Raw genomic sequence first — 25523 nt, forward strand, 5'->3', positions numbered from 1 at the left:
CAGATGATAGGTTGAAAACAATGGCAATATTTGTCCAAAAACTGTCAAGTCTTACTTCATACCGTGAAAATTGTTTTGCTCTTTCTATAAAACTTTTATTTGAGCACAAAATAGTAAATTCTCTTTCAAGTTTATCACCTACTATGCCACTAACCCAATGATTTTCCACAAATATTTCCAAGCAAGTTTTAAATCTATAATTTGCCACTTTTACAGATGCAACAATTATGCTTGGATCACAAAATGATATACCTTTTACCATCTTATACTTAATAGGTGATTTTAATAATAACTTCAAACAAATTGTTTGTAAAATTAATTGACAAGTGGTTCTGAAAATTAACATATCTTTGTCAGTAAATTTATCAATAGAGCGAATAGCTTCTCTTGTACTGAAACCAAGGTTTATTTTTTTTGCACCAATTAATTTACTTTTATCCAAAACATCAATTTCTGTAAGTTTTTCTTTTTCTATTATTTCTGGTTTTACAAAGCTGCTCATCATAAACTGCAAAATGTTTTGTAAATCGGTGTAAAGATAGGGACCAAGAGGTTCATCGCTTTGGAATTGTTTCAAAAAAGGTTCAAGTTGACCGGCTATAGTCTTAAAATATGCGAATTTGGGTTTTATAAATGGATCATTTAATCCTTTTACCATTTTTCTGTAACTGTATGATGTTGGCTCTCTGTTTGTATTTTTTACACCTTCAACGTAAGCTCTTAAATTGGGTAATATTTTTTCAGCTCTTTCTGCCACAATAATATTTTGCAACCATCGTACAGCACAAAACTTCAATGGAAATTCAGATGAACCAGAATAGTGAATTAAGTCTGCTCTGCGAGCTGGAACGTTTTTAAATAAATTATAAATTGCTCTTAGGAAATCTATTATTTCCCATTTAGGTGCCTTTATACCAGCTTTGAAAGCATTATGCAATGTATGAAGGCCACATGTCCCAATGTCAATAATTTTTGGATCCATTAAATCTGATGTTTTTAACTTTTCTTTTAAAAGACGAAGAAGTTTGATGTTAACATTCGGACCATCCATTGATACTTGCATAATATGTTTTAAATTCAATGGTTGTAAACCTAAAACTAGTGCATCCAGCATATCTTCCACTGTTGTATGGCCTAAAAATGCGGAATTATAATACTGACATACCACTTTATTTCTTTCATCATCCCAATATCGAATGAATATATCCATTTGCTCTTTTTCGGATATTTTATTCAGCGACTCGTCAAATGCAATTGTAAAGCAATCAACCTTTTTTATGTTATCCTGAAGCTCATACAGAAAATGTTTTGCTAATCCATGCACAATAGTGTAAGTTAATTTGGTACGTTGCAATTTAATATTTGAAGCAATGTTACTATCTGGAAACATCAGTTTCATTGTCTCTACGCATGCACCACCTGCAGACATTGATAGATGGCTAAATACACATTGTAGAGCCCAAAGTATTTCGGCTTTTGTAGTGGCATCTCTTTCAAAAAATGGTGTTATATTCTTTTCTCCTAGTATTGGTGCTTTAGGTACCTACATCTGATGTTAACACTATAGAATTGTAACCAGATAATGACGTTTGTGTATTATTTAGATTGGATGGACCCGTCACTAAATGTTGAACAAGTGGTGTTTGTGGTTTAGCATTTAAAAACATGGGCATGCCATAAATCTTTTTTTCAGTTGAAATGATCGCAATATGTTTGGAACTACGTGCATGACTAGCCAATGATTGTTTTCCCATATTACTTAGTGAAAATTTTTTCTTGCAAAATGAGCAATATGCTGAAAATTTGTCATTAGCATTTTCTCGTAGCCAAGGAGATAGTTTTTCGTCCTTTAACCAATCCACATTAAAAACTGTTTTTTTCCTGGTGCCATTATTTGAAACTACAAATACATATTAAAAAAATTAAAATTTTTTAATAGTGCTATAAGCTCAATTAATAAAAAAAAAACCTATAGTATGGTTGCTACAAATTATTAAAATGTGGTATTATGTTCTTTATGTTTTGATAATAATAACAATAATAATTGTATACAAATGGCCAAAATGCCAACATATTAAATAATTAAAAATGTTGTTGACCATAAAAATTAATTTAAAAACAAATTGAAACTTTAAATGCTTAAAATTTTTTGTTTTAATTTTTAGTTTTTGCTCAACTGTCCGAAATTATACTTGTTTTATTTTTTTATCAACATTATTAAAAATGCTACTTGAAACATTTAATTTTGATTTGTAATACACTAATTTTATTTGCAAAACGTATAAACGATAGTCGATAAACAGTGCTAAATCTGTACATCAGAGATAAAGAATAAATAAGTCCATATTTTTTAATGTTTTATATTATAAAAAATAATAATATAGGTAAATCGTGGTAAAAGTCCGAAATTGTTATTTACAAAATACACGAAAGGCAAACTATCTTGTCATAAGTAATAACTATTAACAAGATACGCAAGTGGTTATGCTCATGTACAATGTCCAATGTATTATTTAGAACTATTTAATTTAACTTTGTTAAATAAACATTGTTCGTATGAAAATATGATAATATACCCCTAAGACAATCCTTACTTTACATAGGATGAACAGAAATAATGACATTTATTAACTATGTATTTTATATCTTATATCCTCAATGTTTAAATCAAAAATATACTTACGAGTTTAGGTCTGGTACGATGATTGAGATTTGATGATAAGTGATAACTATGTAGAGTCTGAGTCGTAGACGATAGACAAACATAACATGTAGGTAAAATAATATTAAATAACAATAAATTTAAGCGAACTGTTCAAAAACTACCAGCTCAAAACTGTCAAGCAATAACTATCATTATTTTTATATACGTGAAAATAACAATATTCGTAAATATTCGATAATAAATAATTCAACTGAACTTATTTTTAGCTATTTCTTATCTTTCGCGAGGCGACGCGAGCGCCAGTAACTATGGTGGGGCTACACTGTCGTCTCGCACTCTCGCGGCCTAGTGAATAATACGTATTCACTATTCACGCAAAATAGTATACGTATATTTCTAATGTAAATACACACGAATCTAAAATACCAAGTTATTTTCAGTAAGTTATTTTCTTAAATTTTGTCATAAAATACAATTATTAAACAGAATAAGAAATGTATAACGGTGTTTGTTAAATTCACAGATTTTTCCCGGTTTTTCTTGTTTGAAAAATAATTCCCTGACTTTTCCCGGTTTCCCTGACTTAAAAATTAATTCCCTGACTTTTCCGGTTTTCCCGGTTTTCCAGGTCTGTGGCAACCCTGGCTTACCTAATCCCAAAGATTCTCCACAACCCTTCGTTATAGCACGAAGCATTTGGCCTTCATAAAAATTTATTAAGACCGTACCCAGGACTCAATGATAAAAGAAAAATGTTCAACTAGGTTGTCGAGGGTCAGGCGATATGTGGAATGGGCTTTTGGCATTCTAGTGAATAAATGGAGAGTTCTACACACCCCAATATTAGTCCGATAATCCAATTTTACTGATTGTATAGTAAAAGTATGCTGCATTTTAGATGACTATGTACGAAGTAGAGACGGATATCAATTTGAGGATACAGTTTTTTAATAATTTGGACGATGTTCAAAACTCTGGAAATTCCGGAGTTCGTCATAAAGGGATTTATGTACGAGAATATTTTGCAGATTATTTTGTAAACGTTGGTTCAGTTCCATTTTATTATTGTTTTACTTGATTACTTTTGTATATAGGTATTATACCTATAATTGTATTATAAGTACCTATTTAAAGTTATTTAAGTATTAATCTACACTTGCAAGTTACAGCAAATTAATACCTAATCACAGGTAGAATAATTTTTTTTTTTTTAATTTATACCTTTATATTATCATTTCTTGTAAACAATTATATATTTAATATAAAACTACCAACATTTTGTGTGTATTTAAACATAAAATAGGTACTACTTTATATATTGTTATAGGTGCTCCTATTACGTATCTATGTAATTATATAATATACTATATTATTGCTAATACACATATTCACATTTAATTCAATAATAAAGACGTACTTATATTATAATTTTACATAGGTATACATCAGTATAGGTACGTAATCTAGTTACTAAAAAAATTTTCGTTTAATTTCGAAATAAAATCAAGTCAGTATTTAATAATATATTTTTTATATTATGTACCTAAGAAGCTATAGTAGCTACAAATTATGTTGGAACAAAATATGTTCATAAACTGTAATAAACATTGTTCAAAGTTAAACTTACCTTTTAGTTCTTACTCTTCCTTGTTAAAGGTTACCCCCTCATCAAACATCGGTAATCGATGCTACTTTTATCCAGGCCTTGGCTTTTACATTGCGATCAACCATGAACTCTTTGGAATTTGTTTTCCATAAACACTCTTCTTTTTCAACTTGCAGGATAAAAAGCTCCGCGTCAAAACACTCATTTTAAAAATTAAAAAATTCTATCAGCAAAAACGCGCTTTGTAGCCGTTGTAATGTGATGCACATAATTGAAAACCATTGGTTTGACTTCTACGCGGTGAAAAATATCATACAGCACGGGCTGCCAAAACGCGACATGTCGAACTTTGTAGCGGCAGATTTCGGCAAAACCCGGCGGAAAAACTGCAGTGTGTCGCGTACTACGTACCATTCATAAATATGTGTTTAAATTTGGCGGTTACGCGACCCTTTTAGTAACAATAATAACAATATAAAATATCCAGACTGACAAACCGTCTCCGCTCAGAATCGTTTTTCGTATACAATGATATGATGTTATTGAATTCAAAATTATTACAATCTATTATACAGTGACCTACTTGTAACCTACAGTACATCAGAGCGACATCCACTTATCCGCTTTTTTTATATTTAGATTGTATGTACTATGAAACGAATTTGTATCAAATCAGATTTTTAATATACAGCTTCTTATGAATGCATAAAGTTCCAAGCCCTGCTAATAACTTTAGATCTTTGTAAACGATAATTATTATTAGAACCATCGAGTCATTGACCAATGCCACAACTTAAGCTTACTGTACTTAGGTACTGAATTTATTTAAAAAGTGTAATATATTTTACCCTGGAGCATATAAATCCTAATTGCAATTCTGACAATAACACATAAATACCTCCCATAACATGAAAATGGATTAACAAAAAATCGTTCAAAAAAAATATGTATGTTTGGCATACACGTGATAATGTAAACATAACCTACAAAATATGTGTAAACAATTATTATTGCTTATGTCAACGTTTGGGTTTCTTAATAGGACGTACGCCCTCGGTCCTTGTTATTAACATTAAATAAAAGAAAGATAGATATATTATAATTTAATGAGTATCTTATTTAAATATACATATAAAAACTCCTCTCCAGATAGAACAATATTATTTTGTTAAAATAAATTCTACGAGCATTTTCTATATAATTTGGCTATAATTAGTATTATTTAAAAATGGTTCTAATCTAACAACATTTTTTAGGGTGATTCATATTGGTCTTCCGTTATCGTCGGCTAAGACGTAATACCTCGTAAGTAAAAAAAAAGGTATTTTGAGATATATGCATCAAAATTTACAGAAAAAAATATGGAATATTTTAATGGTAATATCACGTATAGCTCATAATTTCCAAAGAGAATATAAACTTGGACGCAATATCGCGTAAATCAATTATCAGTATTTTATCAGAAATACATCGTATCTCCTTGGACAAAATATTAATAAATTACGTCGGCTGGCACACTGATACAGCGGCAACTGCAAACAAACGGTTCTGTTGCCACAATACCATCAATTTATAAATAGAAATAATAAATATTTGTAATAATAAAATATAGTATTCATAATCAATGGTAATACTGATTATTTATTAAATCTATGTTATCAATAATATTTTGATAGAAATATAGGTATCACACAGTATGTTTGAAGTTTGAAGTGCGAATTCCTCATTTTAATTAAGTTAAATTTGTTTATTACATATTAACTTTATCTTGTTTGTAACTATTAAGCTGTATAAAATAATTCATAAGAATGGATGAAAACGAGATTGATTTTCTGTTAAAAGAATTGGATAATGAAAATCTACGTAAGTTTCAAAAACATTATAGTTTAATTTTAATGTACATTGTGCCTATGCCCTAACATACATTAATAGTATCATAATTAGTTACAGTAGTAACCTTTTTAATATATTTCTTCTTTTTACAGAGTGGGATGAAATAGTCCAAGATAATAATAATATTAGTACGAATTCTATCAATATTGATGATAATTTGCCTAATGAAAGTAAGTTTTGCAGTAATACCTATAATACTTTATAATATTTAAATTACATTATTCAATAATTAATGTAATTTATTTTGTAATTTCACAGTTGACCCTAATATAAACCAACTGGATAATAAATAAACAGAAACAGTCCAAGCTATTAGTATGAATACTATAAACTGTAACAATATAGATGATAATTTGCCTAATGAAAGTTAGTTTGCAATTGTAAAACATTTAAATTGCATTATTCAATTAATATAATTATTTTGTAATTTTTACAGTTGACCCTAATAATATTAACTTACTTTATACTGAAGAAACGGAAAATTTGTATAATTGTTCAAGTAATATTATACAGAGTACTACTGATGTTATGGATCAACACAATGATTTTTTACATTCTGAGAGTGACAATAATGGTTCAATAGACATACTCAATGGTGATATAAATGAAAAAAGAATTAGAAATAAGAAAAAAAATCTAAGCAAATGGAAAAGAAATTCAAATCAAATACTACGTATGAAAGGACAATCATATTTAGGCTATACACGGTCTAAAGAAAAGGTAATCTCTCACAACACAAATAGACAAGCTAAAACTATGCTCCCTACATGTACCAAAATATCTTGTCAAAGGTCTATTAAACGAAAGTGTAATGAAATACTGGAGGATGACAGGTTGAGGGTATTCACTGATTTTTGGTCCAATCTTAGCTGGTCAGAAAAAAAGATTTATGTTACTTCCTTAGTAAAAAAGACTAGTGTTAAACAGCGAAAAGTTGATTCAACAGTGTCACGAAGAAATAGTTCTTTTTCCTATTTTTTAAAAGTTAATGGAGAACTCTTGAATGTTTGTAAAACAATGTTTTTAAACACCCTAGCATTAGGTGAGTCACAAGTTCATAATTGGTGCATAACAAGAGAACAATGTGAGCTAAGTCCAAATACACCAAAAGTTAGATGTTTAAGGGATAGTCCACATAAAAAAAATAGAAAATTTGTAAATAAATTTCTTGAACAAATTCCAAAAATGCCCTCTCATTATTGTAGAACATCAACTTCTAAACTTTACCTTGAGCCATACATACAATCAAAATCCCAGTTATATAACATGTATATTGAGATGTGTAATAATGAAGGAAAAGAGAATAATATTGTTTCAATAAACACCTTTTATGACATTGTTGAAAAAAATAATATATCTCTATTCAGCCCCAAAAAAGACCAGTGTGACACTTGTTGTGCTTATCAAACCAATAATATTAGTGAAAAAGAATGGAAAGACCACATTGAAGATAAAAATCAAAGTAGAGAAGAAAAATGTCTGGACAAAGAAAAAGCTTTACTTAATGAAATACTGGTGTTTACAATGGACCTGCAAGCGGTTAAAGTCTGCCCATATCTTAAAGCAAGTGCTCTATATTATAAAAGTAAACTATGTGTGCATAATTTTACTACATATAATTTGGCAACACATGAGTCCACTTGCTATTGGTGGGATGAGACCCAAAGTGACTTTTCAGCTTCATCATTTGTGAGTTGTATTATAGATCAATTAACAGAATGCCATAACAAAAATCCAAATCTAAATATAATACTCTGGAGTGATGGCTGCTGCTACCAAAATAGGAATAATGTACTGTCAAATTCACTGTTAGAGTTTGCCATAAACAATAAAGTTGTTATTGAACAAAAATATTTGACCAAAGGGCACACCCAAATGGAGTGTGACTCAGTTCATTCCAATATTGAACGCAAGTTGAAGAATGCAGATATTTATTTACCTTCGGTTTATTTAAAAATTACACAGAGTGCTAGGAAAAAACCTTTTCCTTATAATGTAAAATGGTGTGATACATCATTTTTTAAACAATATCAAATTGATTTAAATAGATATGACTCATTAAGACCTGGAAAATCAGCTGGAGATCCAACTGTTACAAATATAAAGTCACTTCGATGCAATTCAAATGGCACTATTGATTTTAAAATTAATTTTGATGATGAGTACTCTGATCTCAGACTGGCTCAAAAGAAAAGAAAAAAAATGTGTAAAATAACATCTCCTATTATTTATGGTCAGCTTCATGCAGAAGAATTGAAAATTCCCAAAAGTAAGTGGGAACATTTACAGCAACTGAAAAAAGTAATACCTAATGATTGTCATGAGTTTTATAATCATATTAAATATGATTAAATATTAAAACTAACTTAACTACACTATTGTAATAAATTAATAATATTATAATGTCTATTTTTTAATGTTATGAAATATAAAACCAAGGCTTTAAAGCTTTTTTTTCTACTTATTTATTTTTATTTTTTTGTATTTTTATTGATAGTAATTTATTATAATTCAAGGTCTGAATGTTACTATACTAAATAAGTTCTGTTTTAAAATAATGTTTACTTTTTAGTAGTTTAATTGTAACTATAAAATTTTAGTTCTGTTTTAAAATAATGTTTACTTTTTAATATTTTGATTGTTACTATACATTTTTAGTTCTGTTTTAAAATAATGTATGGTGTTATATTATAATTATAATTCAAAGTCTGAATGTAACTACAAATACAAATTTAGTTCTGTTTTAAAATAACGTTTACTTTTTAATACCTTGATTGTTACCTATAATTATTAATTATGGTTTAATAATAAATTCAAAAGGCTGAAGTATTAAAAGATTCAATAAATAAAAACCCCTGATCCAACAATTTTTATTTAACAATGTAATTACATCAGTCAGCTAGAAAACAATAAAGTAATAATAGCTCGTATGTCAATATCCATTTTCAATATACTTAATGCAATATCTCGTAAGTCTAAAAAAAACATTTTAAAAACGAATTATGATTAAAACTTTATTATAGACTAATGGAAAACATTGTCTAAACAAATTATTTCAAACATAGGCTAAACTAACTACAAACATTGATTTTATAAACACAAAAATGTGTCTCCTGAAAAATGAATGTTTTTGACTTACGGGGTATTACGTCTTAGCCGACATTTTTTAGGGTGATTCATATTGGTCTTCCGTTATGTAAATCATCTTGTATTTTGTTTAATGCTTGTATTTTATTTTTTTCATTTAGTTTAACATTTTAATGTTTAACTAATATTAAGAAAATAATAGACATGAGCTTCCTTTCAAAATAATGGCAACTTAAATTGTCGTAATTTAAAGCCAGGTAAGTGTTTGATATTTATTAAACTGTAAAAGCAATTATAGTGGATCTATCGTTTTTGTACCTACCGATAATCGCTGGTGAGACATCCTCCTACTCAATATTATCCTAATGGTGCCTACCAAAAGATGAACAAGTCGTCATAATAAGATATTATATAAAGCGTGGATATTATTGCGGTGACATCAATAGGTACATAATAATCATTATTGATATTTCGCTTACTTGGACCAAGTTCTGGATCAGGTTCCTAAGGGATGGGCTGAACGTATTGTCCATCCGGTACTCGCCACGCAAGATTCGCCCGAACAACACTCCAACGTCTGGTCCTATAAACGGTGGATGCGCGGCTGCCATCTCGTAAAGCATTATGCCCAGGCTCCAGTAGTCCACTGCCAGACCGTAGCCACGGAACCCAACCATCTCGGGTGGCATGTAGTCGGGAGTGCCACACAGCGAGTAGGTGCGACTGGCCCGCCCGATCAGCTTGCTATCACCAAACCCTGACAGTCGTACGTAACCATTGACATTGACCAGCACGTTTTCAGGCTTGAGATTTCGATGCACTAGCCCAGTAGCGTGTAGGAACTCGACGCCGAGCACGATCTACCCGTACGTGAATTTTTTATTTCAACGATCGTTTAAAATTCAGTGGCGTTTTTCATGTTACGATTTTTTTCTAACGAGGTATAAACTATTATACTTTCAATCAATAGTGATACACAATATATTAGGTTAGTAACGTTATGAATTTATATGATTTTGTGTTGATCCTTGACTTTCAAAAGTAATTAAATAAATGGATTAAAAAAAAAAAAATGTTAATTTGTACCTCATAAGGAACGGATTACAGCGCCTGGGACCAACGTAACATCGGTAATAATGTTATGATTTATTGATTATAATATGTAAACCTAACCCAACCTGAGCGGAGAAAAATCGCACTACGTTCTCGTTGAGCCTGCCGTGTTCAGACACTAGCTCGAACAGGGTGCCGACGGACACCATAGGCATAATCAGGTATAACCATTCGGTATCTGCTGCCCAGCACTCTAACCGGACCGTGAACGGGAACGTTCCCATCGCCGCCATAGCATTCCGGTCGGCGTTCACGTTCCTCGGCCAAGTAGACACCACTCTGGCACTTACCGCCTTCACAGTTTTCAACTCGCCGGTAGCACAATGCCGGGCCAACACTACGTGGCCGAAACTGCCCGTCCACAGCTTTTGGGTAAACGCCAGATCGGACACAGGAATGACGTCCACGTTTGGGTCACCATACCTGCCAAGGCGCGACAAGTATTTTAACAGTGAATCGATTTTAACAGTGAATCATATCGTTTATTAACTTTTTATACCTCAAGGTATGAAATTGATTTTTACCATTATTTGGATCCAGTAGTTTTTTTTTTTATTAACGTTAAAATAACAACATACACTCTTGTGTTGTAACTTGTAACAATCCGTTCAATCCTTTACCGTTTTATACTCGATTTGTATAAACCATTTTAAAATCAAATACATGTTGCAACTCAAATTAAAAAACTTACTTCGTTATAAACTTTAATTTTTCAAATTCGATGTACTTCTTGATATTGTATATTTCAATTGACTCCATTAATTATGGGAACTTCTAAATTTTTTTAACTTTAATCCTTAGTGGTGTTAACAAACAGGTCACGCAAAAGCCGTGTAATTAAATTAACCAGGGTCAAGAAACCAAAAATATTTTTCAACACGTGACACCGTTTAAATAATGCAGTTGAGAATTTTATTTATTAATTTTTTATAGACCACAATTGATAGGAAAAAAAACCATAGAAACAGGAAAACTTTTTACCATATTATACTACCTAATAATGAGTATTGTATTAATTTTATTTTCGTGATTATTTGTTAAATGGCATTAAAATAAATTTAGAATTATTATGTGCTCAAGATTATGATGGGGCGACGGCTTTGAGTGGAAATCAGGGGCGCCATGTGCTAGGGGGCAGGATGTGTGACGGCACCACTAAGGGCCACCGCACACTAATAAAGCAAAACTGCTTAAAGCAGACTAAAACAACTTTATTATGACTAATGAATAATAGAACATGTGTAATGTAATAGGAGCGCGCATACACAATAGTCATAGTCAGTGGTTAAAGTGGAAAAAATGTTGAGGGGGGACTAAAGTCACTAAAAATTGAGGAGCGTTCCCGAGTTCTTCCAAAGTCTATATCTAACCAAACTTTTTTAAGAAACCCACTACTCACTAGGTATAATTTGTTTCTTTCACACACCCTTGTAATTTTTTCACAAAAAGTTTATGTTAATAGTATATAAAATCAAATTTTCTCCTAAAGAAATGATTTAAAATATATAATGCCTGCTAAGTAATGTAAAATATAAATTGCAATTCATTGCCTGAAATGTTAAAAAAAAAAAATATGGGTTTACATTTTATTTTTAAACATTTAATTAAAAAAACAAATAATAAATAATTTATTTAAATTATAATATTATCATATCGCATAGGTATTATAAGTGACATAAGCTATGTAAATGTTATAAGTACAAGTATAGCCAGTATGTGTAACTATTTATCTAAACATAACCATAAAGATGTATAAGATTCTTCTTCATCTTTCTTTTTTCTTTTTGGACAACATTGTTCATCTGCAGTTCTTTTCCCTGATAATATCCAAGTTTTAATATAGATGTTGGGATTGAATTTATTGAACCTGATGAATAAACTTCTCCATTAGACCATTCAGATGCCACATGTGATCCTTTTTGATTTAATAAATTTTGATTTACATCTCTACAGATCTTACATCCAATATGTTTATTTTTAAAATAAATCCAAGGATATTCTTAAGTAAAATAAGTAATCTAAAAAAATAGAACAGACATTCTAACAGTTTGATAATAATATTTATTTAAATGTATTCATATGCTATAGTATATATAGTACCTATATTTTATCAATGGCTATAGGTACATTACCTATACTAATAATTAATATCAAAACTTAGTTAATATCTTAAAATTTTAAAATTTTAATTGCAAAAAAAAGGTATGTTAAATATCCTGATAGAGGTTTAGATATTTTTATATTATGTTTATATCTTGATACCATATTTTATCAAATACTCATCATTTGCTATATTAAATTGTACATAATAAAAGGAATTTGTAAAATAAATATTTTATATACCTACTTAACAATTTTAAAAAATATATTAATTTTAATTTAGTGTTAGGTGCTAAATACTAAATATAAAATAATTATATATAACTTGTAAAAGTAACAACAATTTTGAAATTTATAAAACCTAAACAATATTGTATAAAGTAAGTAGTTCATTGTTCATACATTCAATTAGTAAGTTTTATTCATAATTAATTAGATTTATTAATTTATTTTGTATACTTAAATGTATTACACTTAAATATACAAAATAAATAAATAAATTGGTGACTTTTTAGAGCTAAAACTACTATAAGTCCTCTACCCTATTCATATCAAATAACTTATATCTACCTGCTTAAAATCCCAGCATTCAGGAAACTCTGATTTAGAGTCTGGTATTATTGGTATTTCAGCGACATATTTTTTGACAGAAGAGACCGTATTTTCTGTACATGGACTTTGAATAATTTGTGCAACATTCTCACTACCATCAGTCTTTTTGATCTTGGTAAATTTGTATTTTAGTAGGCCAGCCATGATACAATTCTGTATAAATTAAAAACTAGGTAACTCAATAACAATTAACAAACTTACCAATGAAATTAATTTAGAATATAAATGTGGTTTGGAATATATTTATTTTAATTATAAAGATCTTCAATAAAAATATAAATTATTAAAACTTATTAACTTACCTACTATATTATATCGTAATAACTTGTAAAAAGTACACTATAGGTAACACCAAAATCAAAAAAATGAAAACTTACCAACTGTCAACTGATGGTAAGTATTAACTAATAAAATTATTTATTGGTCATTACTCATTAAAATCGTTAATCACACTATGACAACCATTCTCAATATCATATCAATAATAGAGCATTAAATAATAAATATCAATAGTATTATGAATATTATGATTTATCATTTATGTTATATTATTGACTATTGTGTGTCTCGCTAAACGGTATTCCCACGTTCTGGCGTTCGTATGTTTCTACGTATAGCCCGAGTACGTGTTATCAGGCTATCTACACGAGCGACCGTGTATCTATAATTAGACACCACTATACACTATATTAGTCACTATAATTTATTATTTAATAATCACATATTGCACGCGCCCCTATCATTAGAAACATGGAGATTATTGACGCGAAATAAAATACGTTTAAATTCGGTGAATAATCGATGTGTGTGTGTGGATGAGTGAGCTATTTTATACATTACTAAAATTTGGTAGCGTCCCCCCGGACTTTGGAGACTTAAATTAAAGGGGACGCATAATCTTACCGTAAATAAGAAGGGGGACTCCGTCCCCCTCCGTCCCCCCTCACTTTAACCACTGGTCATAGTCAAAATAAAGCATTTTTGCCTATTTAGTCATTTATAGTCATGTTTCGACCAGATAGAACATGCGCTATTTTGGCTAGTCAAAACAAAAAGTTTTATGTGTTTTCGATTATTATTTTAATTATTTTATTAGTGAAGAGCTACTGCCCGTCGCGTCGTTGCATGATCATATCCTGTACCGGTTACGATAAAATATATAATAATACGTACTATTTTATCGAGGTAATTATGAATATATTATTATTTGTTTTTATTATTTATATTATTATTTATTTATATATACAGAAAATAATTTTAAAATAAAATATATATAATATTATAATATTTTCAATTACAATTGACGATGATTTGAATAGTATTCAAATTAATTTCAACTATCAAAATAATTAGAGATTTAGTAGTATCTAAATATCTACATATTTAGTTATACAGTGAAACCTCTATTAATGGACACCTCTCAATAGTGGACCCTTCCCAATAGTGGACACTTCTAAATTCCCCGGCAAAAATGTATGCGTATAATAGGAGTTATAACCTCTTAGTAGTGGACACTCCTAATAGTGGACGTGGACATAATAAACTGGTACCAAATTAAAAATTACCTCTCATAAATGGACACAATACATGTACATTTCGAAAACGTTTAATAAAAATACTATATTTATCTGTTATATTCGTTCATATTTTATCTTATCTTAATGGTTTTCCTATTCCAAAAATTACTAATGGTTCGGTTATGTGTTCGGTCGTTAGTTGTGTGCAGCACATTGTGTGAACACGTACCTGCGTTAAAATGAATAATAATAAAAGAAAAATTAAATATTATTAAAACCAAGGAAACAGAAAATCTAAGTGTACGTGTTTTAGCCGAACGATTTTGCATAAGCAAGTCACAGGTAAATTTAAATATTTAATTTAAGCACATACATATTTTGTTTTAATTTATCTAAAAATCATTTAATGAAAAATACAGGTGAATAACATTTTACAAGATGGGTGTAATTTGAAAAAATATTACGCTGAGAACGGCAATGAAGATATGAGGAGAAAATTTTCGAAGACATCGGATGGAGCACTTGTAGATAAAGTTACATTTGAATGGTTCTGTAGAGCCCGTTCATATAATTTACCTGTTTCTGGACCATTGCTCCAAGAGAAAGCACGAGAAGTTGCAAATGAGGTAGGTCTAGAAAATTTTAAAGCTTCAAATGGTTGGCTTCAAAAATTCCGAGAACGTCATAACATTTCTTTTAAAAATATATGTGGTGAAGGTAACTCTGTTGATACAAGTGTCGTAGAAAAGTGGTTAGAAAAATTGAAAACATTAATTTCAGATTATGAACCAAAAAATATATTCAATTGTGATGAAACAGGTTTATTTTTTCGAGCACTTCCTGATAAAACATTGTGTTTAAAAAACAAAATTTGTCGTGGAGGTAAAATAGCTAAAGATCGATTAACGGTTTTACTATGTGTAAATATGATCTGGGAATTTGAAACTCCGTTAATAATAGGAAAATCACTAAAACCACGTTGTTTCAAAAGTGTAAATGTATCAACGTTAGGTGTTAATTGGAAAGCTAACCGTAAGGCATGGATGAATCGAAATTTAATGACAGATTGGCTAATGTGTTTTAACAGAAAAATGGAGATGGGAAATAGAAAAATTATTTTATTTCTAGATAATGCTAGCTCACATCCTGATACATTAAACTTAAAAAATATAAAACTAATATTCCTACCTCCAAATACGACTTCGATTTGCCAACCACTAGATCAAGGAATTATTAAAAATTTTAAAGTTCATTATCGCCAACGATTATTTCGTCATATTTTATCTAGAGTTGATCAGAATGTAGAAAACAAATCTATAAACGTTTTAGATGCAATTTTTTGGATAAAATCCGCATTAAAAAATATAAAACCAGAGACAGTCAAAAATTGTTTTAAAAAGTCGGGATTTTTTTCGATCGATACAGCAGAATATGTAATGGAAAATGACAATGTTGCGAATTTGGACTTATTCTCAGAACTTGTACCGAGTATTATCGAAATTGAGGACTATGTTTCTATAGATAATAATATCCTTACAGAAGACAATACATTAATCATATCAGACAGATATAATCAATTGTAATCTAGACAATTTTAGTGAAAAAGAAACCGAACAACTCGAAGAACAAGAAGAAGAAGATGAAGACGATTCGATATACAATCCAACGTTTGAAGAAGTTTGGAAAACAATAAATAATTTAAAAACATATTTTAAAAATAAAGAAGATGAAATCGCATTATCAATGGTAGCCAATTTACAAATTCATTGTGAAGAGCAGAAAAAATTTACACAAAAAAAAATTACAGATTTTTTTAATTTTACATAATCATTAAACATTTTTATAAGCATTTTTATACTACATACAATATACATATACATATTTATAATATAATATTATACATAATAAATAATAAATTAATATTCCAATGTATATGTTCATATACAGTGTACATATAACCTGCAATTTCCTATAGTGTCTCCCTATAGTGGACATTTAGTAATTTTTTGCAAATGTCCACTAAGTAGAGGTTTTCTCAATAGTGGACAACTCTCTATAATGGACAATTTTAAATTCCCGTGGCTGTCCACTATATAGAGGTTTCACTGTACATTAAAATAACTTAAAATAATATTTGACTGATGTAAATAAAAAACATTATTTTAATTTTAGAATGTATTTATTAAATATTTTTTTTTTTAACAAACTAAAAAGTCAACATTTATTTATAAAGATTATTTCTGTACTCTGTACAAAATTTAAAAACTACACCTCTAACCATATTTTGTAGCACTCGTATACATAACGCATATTTGTGAAAAAATAAAAATTTATATAATTCTTATTTTATTTTAACTTTAGACACCAGAAAAGACATCTGAAAGGCTACAATATGGCAGCTGAAACTTTTGATCTGGAAACATTAATAACACTAGTCCAACAAAGATCGTCCATTTATAACTATAAAGATAAACAACATAGTAATAGAGATATTCAGGACAAATTATGGACAGAAATATCTAGTTTATTAAAAGCTCCAGGTATGTAAAATAATTTTTTTTAACTAGGTATAAATATTATACTATAAAATGTATTACAATCTTGTATTTTTTCATTATTACAACACATAAAATAAAATACTTAAAAAAATAAAAATTAATAATAATATTAAAATATTATAATATATTTTATTTTATTATATTATACAATTATTATAATATAATTAATTATTAATACACTTAATATCTATATTTTTATACTAAATATTAGTCTTGCCAAGGGACTGAGCCATTTTCTGAATTGAAGTAGTCCATAAATTTTTTTCGTAGTTCAATAGCTGCTGTAGAACATCTATTATGATTAACAATGTTTGTAGTGTTTCTAATCCCCATTTGATCATTACTATTTTCAATTTGATTATGAACTTCAGCAAAGTTAGCTTCTCTAGTCATAATTAAATTGTGAAGTACACAAACTGCCTGAGTTATTTTTGTAGCTTTTTCAGGGCCGACTAGCATTTTATTTTCTAATACATTAAACCTTTTTACCATAATTCCAAATGCACATTCAACTATTCTTCTCGCACAGGATTGTCGATAATTGTATATACGTTTTTCGTTTGTTAAATTTCTACGAGGGAAAGGTCTCATCAAATTAGGTAATAGTGGGTAAGCCTCATCGCCAACAAATACAAAGGGGAAATCTTCATTAATATTTTGATTAATTTTTTTGGGTGCTGGCAAATATAATTTATTTTGAAATAATTGTTTACCAAATTGAGATTCTTTGAAAATCCCACTATCACTAGACCGACCATAATCTCCAACATCTATCACAATAAACTTAGCGTGAGCATCAACTACTGCTTGCAGTACAATTGAATGAAACCCCTTGTAATTGTAATACTCCGATCCAGCCCCCGGAGGGCATATAATAGAAATATGTTTACCATCAATTGCACCAATGCAGTTTGGAAAGTTCCATATTTCATAAAAATCGTTTGCTATTTTAATCCAATCATCTTTCTTTGGCGATGGTAAGTAGATAGGTGATAGTAATTTCCATATCGCTGAACATACAGAAGCGACAATTATTCCAATAGTTGTAGCTCCCAAACGGAAATGGTAGTGAAGACGTTGAAAACGTTCACCAGTCGCCAGATAGCTGTAATAACAGTTTAAAAAAAAAATTAAGTATGAAGTAGAGTTAAATATATTATAATATAAGAATATTATATATTCTAATATACAATATATATATTGTATATTAGACAGTTGATTTAATACATTAAAAATACATTTAATGATTCGCAGGCTTACACCTTAAATTAATTTTTAAACATTGTAATTTAATATTATGAAGTTGATACTTGAGCAGGGGCTCAATTTTCAAATATTTTAACGCAGCCAAAAAAAATGTATCGACATTTTTTAAAAAAAAAAAACAAAAAAAAATGAATAATACCTATATTATGCTCCGTTACCATAAAGTATTATATATTATTATTATATTGAAGCCTTCAAAATGTATTTATATTTTAGTTTCAGAATGTAAAACAAAATGGACTACTTTACGTAATTCATTTTCCAGACAGTTACGTGAACAGAAAAAAATTCCATCAGGATCGGGTGCATCAAAAAAAAGGAAATGGTACTTATACGACAATATGGCGTTTCTGACAGACTATATGATGCAACATAAAAGCATGGTTAGTAATCTCATTGAAGATGATTTAAACGAAACATCAGATTTAAACTTAGAAGAATCTGAAATTCTAAATACTGTGGAAGAGCCTTATGACGTGTCAAGCGAATTAACTCCAACTTCTATTATGTGTAAAAAAAATGCGACTTTTATCGATTTTTTAAAAAATTCACCAAAATTCCAATTTTGATTTGCAAATTCTAAAAACCAATTTGCAATTAATTTGCTAAATATTGGCGTTGGTTTGGAACGGATCGGACGAAGTGGGGAGGCTGACCAAATTTGTAAAAAAATTCGCCAAAATTCCAATTTTGATTTGCAAATTCTAAAAACCAATTTGCAATTATTTGCAATTAATTTGCTAAATATTGGCGTTGGTTTGGAACGGATCGGACAAAGTGAGGGGGCTGCATGAAGTTAGCCCCCCCAAATCATTTTTTTAGTTTGCGAGCGTGCACTAAATTTGCAAATCCTAAAAACCAATTTCCAATTATTTGCAATTAATTTGCTAAATATTGCCACTGGTTTGAAGTGAATCCGCCAAAGTGGGGGGGCTAACTTCATGACCATCATATTATCTAGTATCTTTGTTATTTTTTTCAAATAACGAACACAATTAAAGTATTTAATTAAGTACGTGATTAAAAACTAATGTTAATATAATAAATAAGTTATGTTTTATAGTAAAAATGTCCTCAAGATCAATTTTAAAAGTGTATTTCTTTATTTCCTACACACATATTTTAAAATAAGAAACTATTATGCATAGAACACTTGAAAATTAATTTTTGTTATAGGTTGGTATCTACCTATAATATTTGATGAGTACGTATTATAAATGCATACCTAATAAATCAAAAGCGGCAACTTGTTTATATTTAATCAAATTTATTTTATAATTAATTAAACTTTATTTAATTTAATTTTACTTACCATAGAGTGACTAATAATTTTTCATCTGGTTTAATACTCATTCTGAAGTTGGTATCAGGTTTTTGAATTTCTTCGGTTATTATTTTCAAAATATAATCAAAGGTTTCGGAACTTACACGCGTAATTTTTTTAAATTTCAGCTCGTCATTACGAAGTTCACATAAAAAAGATTGAATTAAGTTACTTTTTGTACGTTTTTCATTTAAAAGATGAATCCACATTTTTTTTGGTTTTTCACGGTGTTCAGTTTCCAACAACAAAGACCACAAAATAGACACAACAACGTCCTCTTCGTCGGAAGACATGTTGGTGACTAAATATGATTTTACTTTTTTGCTTTTTTGGTGTGCTACATATGCTGTTTTATTATGACCAAGTCAACTTGGAATAAGATTACACAAATGGCTTCAAGCAGTTTTGCTTTTCTAGTGTGCGGTGGCCCTAACACAATAGAATAAACAATTGGCCCTTCATAAATGATCCTGTGCTCCGATATGATTACTATTAAAAATTAATAAAATATTCATGTATGTAATTTGTATATTTTTTTTATCGGCTTTATTATCAAATTTATCCCTATTTGATAACCGTGTGAAGCGTGTTTTATTCATATATATTAAATGATGCTTAGGCCATGGCTACATTAATAAAATAGAGAGAAGTATGCCGGAATGGGGAAGAGAGAAAGACTGTTTTTATCATTGAATCTTATTCTGGCAGAGGTCTTATCATAAATTATATATATATCTTAACACATAACCTCAAAATATTTCCATGTTCATTCCCGTATGATAAGCACAAATGACCTATCCATTCTTAAATATCTATGGTTTTATTATACATTAGGTGTTATCATGAACTAAGATAGTATGGACTGGACACGATATGGCAGGTGGGTGGGTGGTGTGTGATCATATTTTATCACGGTAATTTGAAAGATGGAGGAAACTGAGTGTTAATTTGTTATGTGAACCAGGTGGTCTACGATGTTATTATTATTCGGCATTTGCCTTATCTACAGAATTAAGACAATTTCTTTTATATACTGGAGTTATTGTTTTAGAAAATAATTTAGATAAAAATAAGTATGAACATTTTTTAACTCTTCATGTAGCTATACGTATTTTATTGTCAGATTTATTAATGAAAACAATGACCGATTACGCTGAAGAGCTATTAAATCATTTTGTTCTATCATCTAAATTAATTTATGGTCCTCAAATATTATCCCATAATTTTCACAACCTTTTACATCTTACTGACGATGCTAGAAAATATGGAAACTTAAATTTATTTAGTAACTTTTCTTCTGAAAATTACCTTCAAAAAATTAAAAAACTTTTAAGAACACATAATAATGTTTTATCTCAAATAGTTCGACGTTTATCAGAAGAAAGTACTTTACACACATTACTAGAACATAAAATAAAAAAAGGTAGTTTTGAATTCAAAAAATAACACAGTGATGGAATTTTAATAGATGGTACTACTGATCCTCAATTTAAAGAAGTTATGTTTTCCAATTTTAAATTAAGTATCAATTTACAGAATTCTTGTTGTAAATTAGATTGTAATTCGATAATCGAAATTTCAAATTTTGCTTACTGTAAGAAACTGGATCAAGTTGTTGTTATAGGTCGAAAATATAACAATGTAAATAACTTGTACACAAAACCTTTGAATTCTTCATTAATTGGCATTCATCTTGTTGATGGTTTAAGTGAATGTTTTTCATATTGGCCATTGCCAAACATTCTTCATAAATTAATTCGTTTACCTCATGCTAAAGGGTTTGTAGTAATGCCACTACTTCATACTGAAGAGTGAAGAATAATATATTATATATAGATTGAGCTAACATTTCTGTACATAATTAATTAACCATATATATATATTCAGTAAATACAATTTATATTATTAAGTTACAGTTACTAATCATTAAAAGATGTCTGCCGGCTGGTATGTTGTTAAATTTAAAAATGAAAAAAATATAATTGAAGTAATTCCAAGTAATTGGATTAAGAACTTTGAAGCATGTTTCTGGCCTTTAAAATTTGGTTCAATTAAATTGCAATCGGCCATAAAAAACCGTGCAAATCCAGAAAAAGATTGGAAATTATATCCCATAAAAGTCATATGCAACAAAATGTTTACTGTGTATAAGGATGCTTCTAAATTTGCTAATGAGACCCTAGCCCAAAGTTCATCAGAAAGTGAACAACTAACTGCTAAAAAAACATCAACTAAACGCAAAAAAAAGAATAAACAAATTGATTGTAGCAGTGGACCAAGTAGTGATGAAAAACTATCAGATCTGCCACCATTCCCAAAATTCAAAAGTAAGATATACTTTATTAATTCATTTATTTTTCCTAAGATACCTTTATACTATATTAAAATACAATTTTTTTTTTTTTTTTAGAAAATGATTTTAAAGAAACAGAATCCAGTGTAGATGTTTCACATAATATAGAATGTAGTCTAAATGATGATTTAAACATGGTATCTAATGAAAATCAAAACATTTTTGGTATGTTGTTTTTTTTTTAATTATATCATGCATGATTTGAATATGATACATGTTAGGCAATCAATTGTTTAGCTTTTAAATTAAGTTCTTCTATCTATCTTAAATAATTGTTTTTGTTGTTTGCAGTTATCAATGACGAAGATAACCAAAATATTGATCTCAGTGATGGTTTTAGATGTATAATATCTAATAATCAAAACAATGTCTCTTCAGGTATAATAAGAATATTTTTATTGGTAATAATACCAAGTAAGGTTTACATTAGCTTCAATAATTAAAAAATGTACCTATATATTAATTATATAAATTTCTCTGCAATGGTTTAATTTTTAATTTCACATAATATATCATTAGTGATTTTAATTGTTAAAGACAGTTCATATTTGACTTGAGTGAAGCAATATAACTAAAATGATAAATAATCATCTAATCAGTGTATTAATATAAATTATAATCCTTAGATGAATCATTTACAGTTATTGATAACAATGACATTGGGGTTAGTAATGGATCAGACAATTTGCCATCTGTTAGTGGTAACAAAAACCAAAACTACAATTTTCCAGGTACGGTTATTTAAACATTTTTGAACATAAAACTTATTTTGTATACAACATACTTTTAAATTATATTAGGTACCCCTTAAATATACAAAGTGTAATGCAAAGTGTGGATCTAGTCCCAAAGAATATTAATATTTGTTATTTAAAATACTAATTAATGTAATTTGACTTAATTTCATTCAGTGGTTAGACAGAGCCGTCCTTCTTATTTAAGGCAAGATTATGAGGTGTCTCTAATTTAAGTCTCCGAAGTCTAGGGGGGAGGACGCTTAACAAGACATTTTTTATCGCAATATTCAATATAAATTCGTTTTTATTTGTCTTTTAAATGAAATATATAAAAATAAAATAACTTTAAAATTTAAATACATTTTTTTTTAACATTTCAGGATATGAATTGAAATTTCTTTTTACTAAGCAAGCATAATATGTGTAGGTAGTATTTTTTTTCTTAGGAGGAATTTGTTTTTACATCCCATTAACTGTTAATAAACAAGTAGGTGTGTGAAAGAAAAATATAATATATGTTTAGATATTAGTCCTTGTGGGGGCCTTAAAACAGTTTGGTTAGACTTTGGTGAAAACTCCTGAATGCTCCTAAATTTTTGTTGACTATAGTCCCCTTTAGTGTTCCCCACTAACCAATGATTTTATTTTGAATTTTTACAAATTGTTCAAATCCTAAACACTACATTTACATTGAATTAAATAATAGTATTTGTTTAATTTATTATTTCACAAGATCTTGTGTTCTTTGCTTTAATCTTAAATATTTATCTAGATATATATATTTTAAATTTTACTGTACATGTTTATCAACATTAGACAATTATATGGTTTTTAATGAATTTCTCTACTTCATACATTATAAGTAAAATGTAATTTTAAATTATTCTTGATTTAGAAGACACAGTTAATAATCAAACTGCAGTGACCATGCAAGAAATTAATCTGAATGATATAGATTTTGGGAGTTTAGTGTCAGTTCCACAAAACAAACAGAAAACTCACATTTCTTCAGGTAGTTCAAAGAATTTGAAAAATTGTTGTACAATATTTTTTTAAATGTTAATAATTTACATTATAATTAGCTTAGTTATAATTCTAATCAGATATTTCTATTAAATATTCCAGCTAACCTACCTATTAGGTATTTACGTAGTAAAAAAATGCTGTACCCACTTTTAAAAATACTAAAATAATTGTATGTTAAATAATAAGCAAATGTATAATTTTTTAAACATGAAACATTGGTGTCAGCCTGCTGGTTGCATTGGTTCAGTTTTAAATGTTCTTATTAGGTAATTTACACTCCCACATACCTAAATATATTATTATGATTATTATTATAGAAGTTGAAACACAGATCTTAAGACAACTTATTACTTTAAACGCCAGATGTAAAGAACAAGGCGACTACCTTCATACAATAATGATGGTAGTAAACAACATTCAAGAGAAGCAAGATAAACAAACTTCATCTATTGCAGTATCATCAGCTACTAATGATGAATTTGAAAATGTATGTGTAATGCTTCCGATATCAAATGAGTTATCACTAACAAACTTTAAAGAAACTTTGATAAACAATAAAACATTATATTATAAAATGGTAAGTTATTATAGGCAATTATAACATTAATCTAAATAATTGTGTATAAAAATTTGTTTGAAATTTAGGTGAAAATGTTGGCCTTGCTTGGTGGATCTAATTTTAAAGAGTCAGTCAGACGGATATTAAGAAAGTTAATAAATAATAACCAATGATTATGCTAAATCTTTCAGTTACACGGGGCACAAGAATAACAAAACTGCTTTGAACAATACTATTCTGGCATCATTACTTACTAGTGAGCATTTTAAATTATTTTTTATTCATAATTTGTTTTTCAATATACAACCCTATTCCCAGACTTAAGTATTTCACAAAACAATAAATAATTACAGTAAAATTATTGTTATTGTTAAAATTGTAAAAAAAAATAACACCGCTTATTATGTCAAAAGAAAACAAATTATTCAAATTTTATTTAGAATATATTTAATAAGTATTTTATCCAAAACAGGCTATTTCCTGTTACCTATTATTTGTGAGTTAAAATATTATGCAAATTATGCAAAAGAATATTGTTCGTAAGTTGGTTGCAATCAGTAGCACCAAAGTGTTAAAAATATATTATTCCATCGTACATCAAAGGGCCCCCATAACCCCCTTTTTTAATTTATCAACCAGGTGCAATTAAAGCATTAATTAAATTAATTAATAAAACTTAAAAATTTATTTTTATATGTTTTAATGTAAATCCTGCAGTACTCTGCAGTAGCCTCCCCCTCCCTCATCTAAAAATTCTACTATGACATATGTCATAGATAAATTAGGTGATTGGCGCCAACTGATTGCGACTATACTTATAATTATTAAGTACTACCTACTTATACTCATCTCTTATTATAGATACTTGAATATTAACATGCTTTGTATATAATATGATAAATTTGCAATGGTAATAAAATAGGCTTAAAAGGTTAACTAGTTGATAAAATTATAAATTATTATGTTTATTAGAGGCTATCCATTCATCCGCCAACAATGCTAATACTTCTGTTAAACAAATTGAGCTGGTGGCAAGTATTTGGCTTATCAAAGCATACGAAAGGTGCAAACAAGCAGCAGAAATTCCATTATAATTTTAACACTTCA

At 28.7% G+C, this 25523-nt stretch overlaps 3 protein-coding genes, 1 long non-coding RNA gene and 1 pseudogene across 4 annotated transcripts; 3 read left to right on the forward strand and 2 right to left on the reverse strand.

The window, feature by feature from the left end:
* Window positions 1-9118: 9118 nt before the first annotated feature.
* On the reverse strand, window positions 9119-11123 carry LOC132933427 (cAMP-dependent protein kinase catalytic subunit beta-like). The gene is made up of 4 exons (XM_060999714.1): window positions 11092-11123; window positions 10454-10787; window positions 9731-10111; window positions 9119-9139 (listed from the first exon to the last, which is right to left on the reverse strand). Exons 1-4 carry the CDS (start codon window positions 11121-11123, stop codon window positions 9119-9121), a joined length of 768 nt encoding a protein of 255 aa, XP_060855697.1.
* Window positions 11124-12266: 1143 nt separating this feature from the next.
* On the reverse strand, window positions 12267-13691 carry LOC132933530 (uncharacterized). Its single transcript, XR_009662896.1, has 3 exons — window positions 13379-13691; window positions 13035-13229; window positions 12267-12382 (listed from the first exon to the last, which is right to left on the reverse strand). It is a non-coding gene; the product is annotated as an uncharacterized LOC132933530 (long non-coding RNA).
* Window positions 13692-15078: 1387 nt separating this feature from the next.
* On the forward strand, window positions 15079-15589 carry LOC132933428 (tigger transposable element-derived protein 6-like). The gene is made up of 2 exons (XM_060999716.1): window positions 15079-15475; window positions 15585-15589. Exons 1-2 carry the CDS (start codon window positions 15079-15081, stop codon window positions 15587-15589), a joined length of 402 nt encoding a protein of 133 aa, XP_060855699.1.
* A 47-nt stretch (window positions 15590-15636) lies between these two features.
* On the forward strand, window positions 15637-16402 carry LOC132933923 (tigger transposable element-derived protein 6-like; annotated as a pseudogene).
* A 5272-nt stretch (window positions 16403-21674) lies between these two features.
* Window positions 21675-25510, forward strand: LOC132933832 (tyrosine-protein phosphatase 3-like). Its single transcript, XM_061000104.1, is given in 9 exon segments — window positions 21675-22068; window positions 22152-22259; window positions 22386-22472; window positions 22721-22825; window positions 23727-23843; window positions 24175-24434; window positions 24503-24571; window positions 24573-24672; window positions 25389-25510. Coding segments are annotated over 9 exon segments (1362 nt in total).
* The last annotated feature ends 13 nt before the right edge of the window (window positions 25511-25523 follow it).

Source organism: Metopolophium dirhodum, chromosome 1 (genome assembly GCF_019925205.1).
Source record: "Metopolophium dirhodum isolate CAU chromosome 1, ASM1992520v1, whole genome shotgun sequence".
In the NCBI taxonomy this organism is placed as follows: Eukaryota; Metazoa; Arthropoda; class Insecta; order Hemiptera; family Aphididae; genus Metopolophium; species Metopolophium dirhodum.